Source organism: Lepidochelys olivacea (genome assembly GCF_965140295.1).
Source record: "Lepidochelys olivacea isolate rLepOli2 genome assembly, chromosome: 7".
Lineage (NCBI taxonomy): Eukaryota > Metazoa > Chordata > Testudines > Cheloniidae > Lepidochelys > Lepidochelys olivacea.
Genome location: NC_140417.1, coordinates 11397672 through 11411788, shown reverse-complemented (window position 1 = coordinate 11411788; position 14117 = coordinate 11397672). Strand labels below are relative to the sequence as shown.

Sequence of the window (14117 nt, the reverse complement as noted above, 5' to 3'; positions counted from 1 at the left end):
AGGGCTCCATCTCTGCAGCTTCTTGCTCAGTGGAAAAGTAGATGCTTGTTATTTATTATTTGTTTGGAGCCTTTTTCATGGAAAGGTGCCCACTGTGTTAGGCGCCGTACAAACACAAAACAAGCGATGGTCCCTGCCCCAAGGAGCTCACCCCTTCCCAAGCCACTGCCGATGTTCCCAGTGAAATGACCAGGGCAGGTATTCAAAAGCAATGCAGCCAACAACCCACTGACCAGGCTGAGAGCATCACTGGACAGGAAGGCAGCAATTTTCCTTTGGGGAGGCAGAATGGGCTTGCGGTTCAGGCACAGGACAAGCAGGCAGAAGGCTTTGCCATAGGCTTCCTGCATGACTCTGAGGAAGAGAAAAAGGTTAAGGGAACTGCTCCGTCCCCATATCTGTGAAATGTGGACAGCATTTAGCTCACTCACAGGGCCACCAGGGCAATGAAAAAGGGCCAGATTTTGCAAGCTTTCCTCAAACTGCACAGCACCCATCTCAGGGTTTTATATTGCCGCCCATCACCATCACATCTGAGTGCACTGAAGTCAAGGGGACTACCAGTGGCGTAAGATGGTATCTAGCGGGGGTGAAGGTGCCACCACCTGACTACTGATGCTTGCACAGATATTGCAGATACTCAGATGGAACTTCCTAGAAATATTATTATTCCCATGGAACGGTTAACCCTGCTACCCACCCACCCTGAACAGGTTGGCAACATGAATGTACCCTTAATATCTCAACGTAATTTTGTTTTAAAAGCCCGTTATTTGTAATCATTTTAAGAGCCGATCTGCAGCTCCCTTGATTTGGTTTTACAGAGATAGACTGCAGCCAGAACATCAATGTAAACTTGATTTCATATTACCCTTAGGTTCAGTCCATCTACCCTATGCCTGATATGACAGGTTTATAATCCGACGCTGTGACTTCCCCCTCTTGGCATCTACTGTGGATCTTCCTTAACATTTTAGTCTCTGGTACCTTCTACAAAAATCAGGAATGCCAGCATTAGTCTGCCACTCAAAATGAAACACTTCATTATCTGGGGTTACAGGGACAACACATGGCCTTAGCATTATTAGCTATGAAATTCACATTGAAACTTCCTTGTACAAGGCCCCTTCAGTGCACGCTTGTACATTTCTTTCCAGTTTCACAGGTCTGTTGGCATTCCATAAAGAAAAGATATTTAATTGGCAGGGAAGTTCAAAGGAGAGTAAACCAAAGCCTCGAATTCTGACCTGAGATTAGCACATGTATTAGCTGAACCAAGATAATGTGTGTATCTTAGGGGGTACATAGCCTGTGCTCTCAGCTGCTGTTCCCTTGGGACTCTCCAAAAAAAAAAAAAAAAAAAAAAAAGTGTTAACGTTTTATGCAGTTCCACTCAGAGATCCGTAGGACATGGAGTCATTTGAAGAAAGGAGGAAGGGTTTATTTATTTGCGCACTTGCCTGTCAACATCAGTAGGCTAATTTATTTAACACATGTCTCAACTTAATGGTTTAAACAGACGGAATGTAGAAAGGGCATTAAAAGAACGCCACCCCCACCCAGCTCAGGACATCCTCTCAGAAGAAGCCTGAGTGAATAGACGGGTCTTGAGGCACATCCTGAGGACCAACTAAGTTGATCTCTGTTGGACTCCAGAGGGGAATTCTCAAGCTGAGGGCCTTCAACTTCGGATGCTCTTCCACCACTCAAACATAAGGTCTGATAGCTTGAAAGCTCTGAGATATCATGGGCCAGATCCTCAGCTTGTATAAATGGTCCCTTATTTCAACTGTTGAGGTTATACAGGATGAGAGAGCTGGTCACTGAGATAGTCAAGAGCCAAACCATGAAGAGCTTTCTAGGTGTAAAGCAAACACCTTGGACTCCATGATGAAACAAACTGGGAGCCAGTGCAACCTCCGCATCACATGTGTAATATTCTTCAGTGAAACATTTGCCTTCTGCACTAGCTGAATTGTCTCAGCCAGTTTTAGGTCTGGGCAAACATAGCATGTGCTGCAGTGATTCAGCCTGAGGGGACAAAGTTATGAATGTGGACATCGTTATGGGTATTCATGAGCAAGGGCTGGAACCCTGTGGGTAAGCACAGATGAATAAAGCTTTAACTAAAGCTCTGTTCATCCAGAAACAGCTCAGGATCCAGTAAGACTCCAGACTATGAACCTGAGTAACAAAAGTTAGGTGTACTCCCCTCAACCAAAGGGTCACTTACCACCTCAGCCATTTCCACCACTTGTTTTTCCCAGCTCATCATCACCTTAGTTTCAGTCCCAACGGTCCTCAGCCACCTAGCTCTCATCCATGCCCCAGTCTCAGTCAGACACTAGGAAAAAACCAACTGATTTGGTCTGAGAAAACAGACCGAGCTGGGGCTGCAGAGCACTCAATCATGTCGCTATCTCCTCACAAGCACCTTAAACCTGAGGAATGACAGGACAGAACCTCAGGGCACCCTACACAAGTTAGCCCTTGGAGCTGACAAGCACTTGTCCAATATTCCCTTCTGCATCCTCTCAGAGAACAACGCCACTCAAGAACCAACTCCACCTGTCCCTGGTAGGGTGTGCAAGTTCCACCACCACCACCTTGAGGCAGAAAGCTGCTGATAGACCGAAAAGCATCAACGTGGACACCTAACCTTTGTCCACCACCAGAAGGATGGATGGAGATCAGCAGTCAATAACAACAGAGCAGTCTTTCTGCCCCAAAAGGCTCAATCCAGGTGGCATAAATGACTACAGAGGTACAAGGCATGAAGGATCAGGCGCATTCACAGCATGGCTCTTCTTAAACTGGGTAATGAAAATGCTGTTCCATGAACACACTTAGGGGTCCGTTTTCCTGGTGTTTAGCTACAAGACTCCTACACAGTCAAGGCTGTATCTATGAGAATACAGGCTCCGAACATGTGCCGTGGGCGGGGTGTGAATGCAGTGCTCCAGCTACTACCATGGCTGGTGTACACACTTCACAGGGACTCTCAGCTGTCTGCCTCTAGCCCCAACATTCCCTTGTGTCTGCAGTTGACTTTCCATGGGAATTGGGCACCCAACTGGTCTTTATGCCTTTGAAAGCCTCCCCCCTAAATGTTACTAAACAAATAGAATCGTTGGCAGTACAAGTTAAGGGAGAGGGTGCCAATTCAACGTGCGCAGAGGCTGGAGGAGCTAACATAGGGGCTTTTTACACGCCATGATTTTGAGAGTCTCACATGGGATCACATTTTTCTGAACCATGGAATTGCATTCTCTAGGGACAACCCTGAGAAAATGCTTCCTGGATGTATAAGTGGGGGCAGGGGAAGAAGAGTCCTAAAAAAACCCTCCATTCTAATGGGGCACATAGGGAATATGGTCCCTAAGGGGACCAAGGACTGCATCTTTAAAGGAGTGTGACGTTTAGAAAGCACACAGCACCTACATCCAAACAACACTGACACTGAACCCCAACAGGCAAAAGGAGCTGGCATCAAACAAGAAGCATGCATTCTTTGCCAGGGGGAGGAATGGTAAGATTGTGTTTTAAGTGGATAAAGAAACAGATAAAGATGTCCTAGAAAGGAAATTTCAGCTGGAAAAATGTTTTCAATCTCACATTGGCAAAGCTTCCTTACTTTAAAACAGACCTTTTCCTGAAGCTCATATTCAGAAATCCAGGTGCCTTACCGGAAGAAAGAGGCGCTGGGCAGCACAAGGTTTGAATAATTTTTTCCATTCCTGAGCATTTCCTACTGAAAAAGCAATTGGGTAGACACTGTATTCAAACTTCTTGGTGTAAGAGGAAGGCCATTCCCTTAACTGAAAAACATGGGGGACAGGATTAAAATTCAGATACAGAGACAGGTTTCTGCAATACTATTAAATAATCAAACAATTTAAAAAAAGAAAAGCCTGTACAGATCATGGTTAGTAACAAGCCCTCACATTTTTTTTTTTTAAAAAGATCCGATCCACTAATTAACTTGTTGATATCCATGTATTTGTTATCAGACATTTGCAGGCTACAACCATTGCATTGTTTTTGAAAATGAGAAAGAAGCAGATACACCTTCTTCTCAAATTCAGGCTTCAGGGAATCCTCAGCAAAGATGTGAAACTTAAGCTTCCTGTAGCTAAACAGAACTGCCGATTTCAGCATGATAAGAGTCTCTTCCAGCCGGTCGCCACACGCCACAACTGCCAGGTGCATCCATTGCAGAGATGGAAGTTCTTTCAAGTGTTTCTGTTCCCCAGGTCTTCTAAAAAATAAATATAAATAAAAAACATGCAATTGAAGTGAGTGGGGGTGGAGGAGTTTTTTTGGGCATCTACATTAAAAGAGCATTATATCTATTTTAAAAAAAAAATGGTGAATTCGTTAGAGTGGAGCTTGTTAACAGGATGTAGAATGTGAGTCACTGGGTCCAATCAAGAATGTGATCATGAGAACATGAAGAAATAGGCTAGTTATTTTCTGTATCTTTAACTAGAACGGGTTTGATAGTTCTTCCTGTCCGCATACATCTGTACCACGCAAGTTACACTGAATTAACAGCACAGAAAGTCACTGTTTGGCTTTTGAAGAGCGAGTGAGGTTTTTATTCTAGATTCAGTGATTTTAAAGACAAAAGGGACCATTATCATCATCTAGTCTGACCTTCTGCATCAAGCCCATTATGTCCGTTTGAGTAGAGCACGTCTCCCATCTGAATTTTTTTTTAAGTTTTAGAATGCTTGACCAGTATATAAAAGGCGAACATACATATCCAAACCTGACGTGTAAAAGGCATTTTCAGAGGCCCTTTATACTCATCCTGTTCCCATTGTATCTTGGGTCATGAACTCCACTGAGAAAAGGGATTGGCCCATTGCATCAATTTAAAAAGTGACTAGTGATTTCAGGTGCTTCAATTTTCTGCGTGCTAAACCTGAGACAGTTTCAAGGGGCCTGATATTTACAGATTGAGTGCCCAGCACTTTCTGAAAATCAGGCCCCTTTATAACAAATAAGGATACCTAAAAGCCCTATATGAGAGTTAAGGCATCTCAAATTGGGAACGAAGAATCAGTAGTCATTTTTGAAAACTTTGGCCTTTGTATTTTCATTTATTGGTATAGAAATAAAGTCATTCCTAGAATGATTTTCTCTTGGTTTGTCCTGTTTGCATGCCGATCTGAACCACATTAACATGCTGCTATCCAGATGCATAGAAAAAATAAGTAAATCACAAGCATCACAGTTATCACTGGGTTGTTCAAAAGGATAAAGGTGATATATCGCTGAAGTGAGGAAATAAATCCTAGCCTGGTCCCAGCTCAATATACACAAACTGACATGCACAAAATCAATTAGTGCAGCTAGTATTACCAACAAAACAAAAGGCCTAAAGAAATTACAAAGAGAAAATGGCAATTAATTAATAAAACTCGGGATGTCTCTTTCCAGAAACTAACAATGTTCATAATGACCTCAGCATGATAGCTGTCGTCCTGTACTGCAGAATAATCTGCTTATGCTTTAAGCCCCCAGTACTTTACAGACCGCACAAAGCAACATGTTTCACTAATGGTTTAAAAGTCTTGGTCTTTAGTCATAATTAAACCTCAATTTCAACAGTGTATAAATAATGAAACACTACGTTTATGTGAAGTGGTATTTACTTTCCAGACTATCAGTGTAAAAACCACTGAATTATTAAAATGAATAATTGGCTCCTCATACAGATCCTGTTTCCCGCTCCCTCCTTCTAACCATCTCTTTAATGTTTCCGCTTAATTGAGTCTCTAAATCAAGCCATATGTAGAATATAAATGTGAATTACTTTGATATAGCTTATGGCCACAGACTTCAATGGGAGCAGGACAAAGCTCTAACCTCATATTAGGACATTTCAGGTGCCCGTGCCAAAGCCCAAAGCGCTGTTGTGCGCATTTTTAACCACTATCAATTCTCGGCCACACATGCAGAGAGTGAACTCAAAGGGCAACCTCCCAAGCTATGTAAAAAGGGTCTTCCAGCCAAGGTATGCTGAACACAGACTCAATGGGTTCAGCCCAAAGGAGGTTCCCTTTTGGTCCACCTAGAACAGCTGCTGTCTTCAGGCCTGATCTACACTTAAAACGTCGCTACATCGCTCAGCACAGTGAAAAATTTGATACCCTGTGTGATGTAGTTAAGTCGACTTAACCTCTGCTGTCAATACAGCTTGGTCGATGGGAGAATTATTCCATTAGCCCAGCTATCACCTCTCCAGTGGGTGGATTTACTAGAGTTATGGAAAAAACTCTTCCGTCACTGGAGAAACTGTCTACAGTACAGCACCAGAGATTAGCTACTGCAGCGCTTGTAATATAGATATACCCTTAGTTTCAGTCTGGGCAGAAGTAACGTACAGCATGTGTGCATACCACAAGTCCCTTGTCTAGATAGGGGATCACACTAAATGGTTACTGTTGCTTGAGTATAAGGTTAGCAAGTGGTAGACCGGATCAGCTCTTACAGGTCACCATGGGCTGTGAAGAGAGATACAGAGCCAGATCCTCAACGTGGGTAAACTGATGCAGCTTCATTAACTTCAATGCAGGTACAGCCATTTACCTCGGCTAAGGATCTGGCACAGAACATTCAGCACAAAGTGCACAGGTTTCTACCACTTAAGCTAAAGAAGAAAATTCATTAGCTGGTAGCAGCAGTAGGATCTTATCCTCTGTGTAGAAGAGCCACTAGTGATGGACACAACACACTTAGATAGTGTTACACACTGAGCTTCCAAAAAGGAGGAGGAAAGATACACTGTTAGCTCACTTAACAGAGTTGTTATTTTGGGACAAGAGGGGTCTACTTTGAATCTGGGCCGCAGTCTTGTACAGGGGCCATACTCAGTGAATCCAGCTATTATATAAAGCCTTCTCTAATTGGTTAGTATTTAACCATTAATTGGCACAACTACATTTGGAAGCAGACAGTTTTCCGACACTTTGTCTGGCTGGAAACTGCTACATCAGTCAATAAGACGAATGATGCAAATTAAATGCCTGAAAAAAAAATGCTTTAACAAAAAAACGCATATTTGTTAAATACTGTGGTAACCTTCATAAAGGCTCTAGGATTTGTTTAAGTGAGACATAAGCAATTGGTAAAGCCAAAGAAACAAATACTGATCCGATGAAGTCACCAGTTTAAGATATTAAAATATTTTCATTATGGAGAGGCATAACTAATAGTTATGATCTGAAATGGATGGGGAACCAAGAATTCCATCTTTGATACTGTCCCTATGAGGCTTTCATCAAGTCTTGATGACTTTGTTTCCTCATCTGTAAAATGGGGATTATAATAGCTACCACAGGAGTCTCAAGGAGATTAATTAGCATTTGCAAAACACTCTGATGCTACAAAGCACTAGATTATTATTAGCAAACCCTTACTCTGTTTGCATATTTGTGTTCATTCATTTATAATCTGATTGATTGGTCACTGAAGTAGTTCCTTGTTTTTAATGATTGTTACACACGTGGATTTTATCATTTTCTTTCCATTCTTAAATGATTGGAATATTTCACTTTAAAATATTAGTCTAAAGTAGATGACATTTGATGGGTTTTAAAACAGTCAACCAAAGTGATTACATAAAATGGGAGCTTTCTGCTATCTTGAGCTCCTTTTACTAAGACCAATAAATAAACCTAGTTTGGGCAGGTGTATTTAGGCAGAGCAAGGAGCAAAAGGAAAGACAGGAGAAAAGAAACAGACAGATAGGATTAATTCAGAACAGAGACTTCCCTACAGTATCCATATAAGACAGATTCTAATATGCCATCAGCAGCCTCATTACATACTAGTCCAAGTACAGATAGCTTTAACATTAAGCACTACATAAAGCCCTGACAAGCACTTGCAAAGCATATCATAAACATTTAGCATCTGTCATAGAAAAGTTTAAGACAGCTCTGTTAGCACACAATAGGATATAATAATGCTGTCAGCATTAGGCCCCTCAACGATACAGCATCACCAACCTCTACGCAGTTGCTTAACTGTTGGCTTTAACACGGTTTGTATTCATGGTTTCCTTGGGTGGAACAGAGATAGTGGCAAGAAACTGAGATCCCAAGAACAACAGTACACTTTCCTCTCCATGGGTTTAGATTAAATCTAATTTTCTCATTTGTCACAGCCAGAGGCTTTACCATAATCAGACCATCACCTGTCCAGAACCAATCCAGATCCATACAAGACAACACATCCTTGCCTCCTTACACAACCTGCTAATCTATTCAAGCCTGCAAATTTTCTTAGAGGAAGGTAAATTCCACGCAGCATCCCTATAGGATGCAATTTAATACTTCAAAAAAGTCTCATGTTATGATCTCATCATATCTCACAATATAAACACGGTTACATTTAGGCAATACTTGGAGAGTTGATCCAAAAAGGAAAACCTTACAGGGACTGGTGATTCATTAAATAAGCTTCTTTCCTGGGAGTCAGCACTGAAACAATGGTTGTGGTATAGGGATAGATGAAATAAAAACACATTCAGTGACACTTAAAAAATATATATACTAGAGATGCCCAAAATTTTCTGAATTAAAAATATGATCATTTTTGCCAACCAGCTATACATTAGACGTGACTGAAATTTTTTGATGATCAAAAAGTTTTGTTGAAATTTTAACGTTTTTCTAAATTTGGTAATGGGGAAAAACAGTAAAAAAAAAAAATTAAAAATTCTCACAAGTTTTTGGGATTTTTTAAAACTTTTGCTGTTTTGGGTTGATGAAGATCCAATCAAAGTTCGTTTTAAAAAGGAATAGTATTATACTATACAAAGAAAGAGCATCTTACTAGATCACACCTTTCTTTAAAGGAAACACTTTTGGGAGGCCTAAACATGTTGACAAGTATCTTTTTAAGACTTTACAGTCCCACTTCCCAAGTCTTGCCACCTTAACTAACCATAGATCCTAGTTTGTTTGTTTGTTTTTTTCCCCTTAGAGGTGAGACAACCTTTTGCATACTTGGGGCCAGAACCTGCTAACCCTCATTTAGATCAGTAATCCCACTGAAAGTTATGGGACTCATTACTCACAAGTGTAAGGATTCACAAGATCAGGCTCTTAGCCAACTGCTGAAATAGAGAACAACTTTAAAAGCACAACAGAACTTTGCAAACAATGCTGAGCTTTAAGAGACGCCTACAAAAAATAATCCAAAAACCATAATTAACCAAAATAGAACAAGTGAGGATGTTCAGTTCTGTCCTTGGAACTTCAGCAGGTGAAAATATGGGCTCAGTGAAGGCCTCACCTTCTAAAACCTTGTGCATATTAGGAAAAATGGTATGTTTTTAAAACTCAACAGCTAACACATTTTAATCTTCTAATGTAGACGGAGCAAGTGGTAGTAGCTAACACATTAAGATTACCATTTACTCTGTCTACACTAAGATTTTAAAACGTGTTAGCTATTACATTTTAAAACCATGCTTTTTTCTATCATTGACACACTGTAATGCCCTGTCTACATGAGCCAAAAAAGGGTGCATTTTTCCCAATCAAGCTACGCTAACTCAACTGAGTTAAGTCAATTAATTCCCCCTCAATGCCCATGTAGACAAAGTTTCATTCTTTAAGATCATTTGAACATACCTAGAAAGTCTGGTCGTGTTGCAGCCTACATACTTCCAGGTCAAATGATTTTAAAGGTGTGAAATGATGTCCTCACTACAGGTACGTTAAAGGAATTATGGAACTGGGGTTTCAATCAATTAGCTTAACTCAGGTGAAAAAATAAAACCACCTTTTTTTGCCTGTGTAGAGTATGGCAGGGACCAAATGGCCTAAGGCCCTGATTCATCAAGTTACATAAACTTGCGTTACATAAACTGTAAGCATATGTAAGCCCCAGCTAAATGCATGGGACTACTCACATGCCTAAAGTTAGACAGAGGCATAACTAACTTACCGAATCAGGGCCTATTTCTCCAGAGCCTGATTCCAGCCCTTCGAAATTAGAGACTTTCTGTTGACTTCAGTGAGATTTGAATTAGATCCCTAGAAACCAAGCAGATCATCTCAGCAGGCTAGTGAGAGAGAGGTGCAGCCCAGGGGTTCTAAACCTTCACTGCACCACAACCCCCTTCTGACAACACAAATTATTACATGACCGAAGCCTGAGCCCGCCAAAGCCCCATCGCTCTGGGGAGGTCCAAAGCCAAAGCCAAAGCCAAAGCCAAAGCCCCACCACCCCGGGCGGGGCAGGGTGGGGGGCGTCAAAGCCCAAGAGCTTCAGCCCCAGGCAGGGGGCCTGTAACCTGAGTCCCGTTGCCCAGGGCTGAAGCCCTCAGGTTTCAGTTTCTGCCCTACATAGTGGGGCTCAGGCTTCGGTCCCAGGCCCCAGGAAGTCTAAGCCAGCCCTGGTGACCCCATTAAAAGAAGGTCCTGACCCACTTTGGGGTCCTGACCCACAATTTGAGAACTGCTGGTCTAGCCTAAACCTGGGTCTGTCACTGGTCTTTTAACTATTTAGAGAAATAAGAATTTTTTTTTCTAGCCATGACATAACTTTTACATGCTTTGCAAATTATACCCTGACTTGAACTGAGTAATACTCTCTGGCAGTAGTCCCAGAAAAAACAATGGAATGGCTAGTGCAATAAAGAACTGATCAGCAAGGGTATCAGAATTGGACCCTAACTATCTGCTCCTGCTCCCAGTGAAATCAGTGACCTAACTCCCATTAACCTCAGTGGTGCAGGATCACGCCTTAAGAGCACAGAAATTTAATGAAAGCAGAAGAAAATGCAGTGTTTAAATGCAGCTTCTTTACTTTTTTTTTTTTTTGGGGGGGGGGGAGGCAGTACTCCTGATTAACAAGGTTTCCTTGTGCAGACCTTGTAAAACGTACTTGAAAATGCAATAAACAAGCAAAACCCAGATAATATCAAATTTTCAGAACATAAGATGATTCTTATTCATTGAAATGGGAGGGTTGTTTACCCTCTTCAGAAGATTTTGCTACTTTCGCTCTTCATTCTTTTAGTATTGTCCATGATTTCCATGATAATCTAAGAGATATGCTCCAAAGAAAAATGACTTCAGGAGGTACAGTTGCTAATGTAAATAATCCAGCTTTAATACATCAATTTGAATTCTGTTCATGATCCATTGCCAGTCACAGTAAACATCACTTGCGCTCAATATAGATACAATGCTTGTAAGAAACCAACTGCTTTAATAACTTAAAGAATAAGATCTTATAAAACGGGACAGTCTTTCAGTCAGCAAAAGGAAAAGGAGTACCTGTGGCACCTTAGAGACTAACCAATTTATTTGAGCATCTCTGTGAAATCATGAATCAAAGACATACAAAGTTCATTTGATAGTTCAGTCACATTCACCATAATACAGCTAAAATGCAGAGGAGAAAAAGAGTCGTCTACCCACAGAAAAAAAAACAGTGCAAATATTTGTACTTTTCTGATTCATAATCACAGTAACTTCTTAAAAAAATATTCTAGTTGCAAAATATTTTAAAAGCTAGCTCACATTAAATCAAACATCATTCAGCAAAGTTTTCTTAACAGCACTCATATATAAAAAACAATGGTAAAACAAGAAGTATTCATTGTTCTCTTAACTGTTTAATGCCAACTCATTATATAAAATATATTAGAATGTTATTAATGCTATACACAAATAGCTATTCACCTTTCATCTGATTTCATTTTGTTTTCACTCACTTTCAATACAAAATGAGCACAAGTTTAGCCATTGCGGTTGACAGAAATTTCTCACCTATTTGTAATCTATCACTACCAAATTACACTTTATTTTTTTTTAAAATCAGCTTTATACTTCCAAAGAACCACAAAACCAGTCAGAATGGTTTTGCTTATGAAGGCTGCTTTCTCACAAAGGTGAGCCACACACGTCTGTTACCTGTACAGAAATGGGAATTCTTTTCTACAGGTTAAAAACAGAACCTCTGCATGGCACTTCCAAACATTTCCATGGGGTCTCAGACACTGATGTTTCAAGGAAAAGTCGATTAGGAGACAGGAGAAGCAGTTTATACGCTTCCCGTTATTGTGTGCAGTGCAACTAATCCGTGGCCTTGCAACCTAAAGAGGGAGAGCGCGTGATGTATTTGCCAAACTCAAGAGTGAAAAAAAAAACTGGGCTATTTGAGCAGGAATTCAAAAGCAAAGGAAAAGGTCAGTGTGCGACTCAAACCAGAGAGGTTCAAGTTAGTGACAGGACATAGAAAGTTCTTCCCCAGGAAAGTGCATTCTGGTGCAGTTTTGCCACGACTCGACCCGCGAGGAGTCCAACGCTGAAACTGACCCGGGGCACCACACATTCCACAAAACGCGTTACAGGGGCTGCTGCTCCATGCCAAGATATTGTCGAGGAAGGATCCCGCTTCCAACCAAGGAAGCTCTGATCCAAACCGCTGCCGTCCGAGCAGCAGAATCGGGATCTCTAGATCCCGGACCAACCCTCCCTGCAAACTTACCCCGGAAATTTCCCTCCCTCCCGCCGCCCCCAATCCTCTATTGTTGCAGCCAAGCCCCGGAAAAAAAAAAATAAAACAAAAGCAGCCGCATTTACCGAACGTTTGCAAACTTCCCTCTCGCAGGACTCCGCTTGCCGGGGTTTTTGCTGAGACGTGGCTCCCGCTTGGAAATCTGAGCTGCCGCCGCCGCCTGCACGGGCTGGAAATGTGCAAAGAGTGGGTGGGCGCGGCCCCCCGGTCCGGGGGAAACGGGCAGCAGCGGCAAGCGGGTTTCTCTGGCCCCTTGCAGCGGCGGCTCATCCGCGTTGCCCACGAAGAGATAGAGCAGCAGCAGGATCCCCAGGCACAGCAGGATGGCCACCACCTTGCAGTAGAGTTTCATGGTGCAGCGGGAGGGAGGCTCAGTCCCCGGGGAACGCCTCGCACGGGCTCCTCATCCCGCGCGCTGGCCAGCGGGAGCCGGACTGGACGCCCTGGGGCCGGCTGGGCGCAGCCCAAGGCACCGTGCGCGGGGCGCCTGCCCGGCTCGCATTGCTGCGCCGCGCTGGCTGCTCCGGGGCCGGGGGAGGAGAGGGTAAACCGGGGCGGAGCTCACCCCTACCGTACTGTGTGGAATAGCAGCTCTGCCAAGCTCCCCCCCGCTCCGCGGTACTAGCCACAGGCTGCCTCCATTGGAGGGAGGGAGCCTGGGCTGATGGTGAGGGCAGGGGGCGCCTGGGCTGGGGCTCTAGGAAGGCAGAGGGATCTAGTGGTTAGAGCAGGCAGCTGGGGAGCAGGGATGGGGCTCTGTTCCCAGTGTCACTGGGTATTTTGTCTGCGGGGAGTCACCCAGGGATGGCTCTTGTCAATGCTCTGTGCCAGCCCGCATGGGGAGTTCTGGGGCTGGGGCCTTCCCTTTTCTGTGCTTCTCGGTCCCCCCCATCCGTAAAACAGGGATGCTAATCCTGAAATAAACCCATAGCCTGCTAGGAGTTCACAGCTGTCCCGAGGGGTACCTCCACCCTGCGGCGGAAGGTGTCATTTCCATCTGGGGGGAGTCAGACCCCTGCTCACTGGCATGGAGCTAGCATGCTGGAAATAGCAGTTCGGCTGGGGCACTGAGCTGCCAACCCTGGGGTATGCACTAGGGCGGCTAGCTGCTGCTGCCACCTGTGTATTCACACCACTATTGGTACAGTGCTAGCTTGACGAAAGTAGTGTAGGTCTGTCTACTCAAGCCAGAAATTACACCCCTACCTGCAGTGTAGACATACCCTAAACGGCATGTCCTGGCCACGCAGAACTTTGTGCTGGCAGCAGGGACAGGATTCCGGTCCTCTTGCTCCAAAACACAGGCCCCTGCCCTTTGAGCTCAAAAAGAATCCCGGTAGCAATTAGGAGTGTAGGTCCTGTGACACACAGACCTGTGGAATTCTAATTCCATACAGACTAACTGGTTCACTGGAGCACTGTCCTACTGCCAAGAGGTGTTTCACACATAATTCACTGTTAGAGACCCTTTGGTCAGGGATGCAATCAATGTAAAAGTCCTGTTTGGTGGTGAGAACAGGAACTGAGAATCAGGATTCCTGGGTTCTACCACTGACTTATCACTGTAT

At 43.3% G+C, this 14117-nt stretch overlaps 1 protein-coding gene across 3 annotated transcripts in view; it reads right to left on the bottom strand.

Moving 5' to 3' along the window:
• Positions 1-13064, bottom strand: part of GXYLT2 (glucoside xylosyltransferase 2) — a 29969-nt gene extending 16905 nt beyond the window's left edge. For 2 of the 3 annotated variants that reach the window (XM_084634200.1, XM_084634201.1), the window contains exons 1-3: positions 12615-13064; positions 4069-4258; positions 3687-3818 (exon numbers count right to left, since the gene is read on the bottom strand). In XM_084634200.1, coding sequence (XP_084490326.1) covers positions 3687-3818; positions 4069-4258; positions 12615-12901 — 609 coding nt within the window. In that variant the 5' untranslated portion in view covers positions 12902-13064. Of the gene's footprint in view, positions 1-233; positions 644-3686; positions 3819-4068; positions 4259-12614 lie in introns of those variants that run through there. The other variant, XM_084634202.1, reaches the window with a different exon arrangement.
• Positions 13065-14117: the final 1053 nt, after the last annotated feature.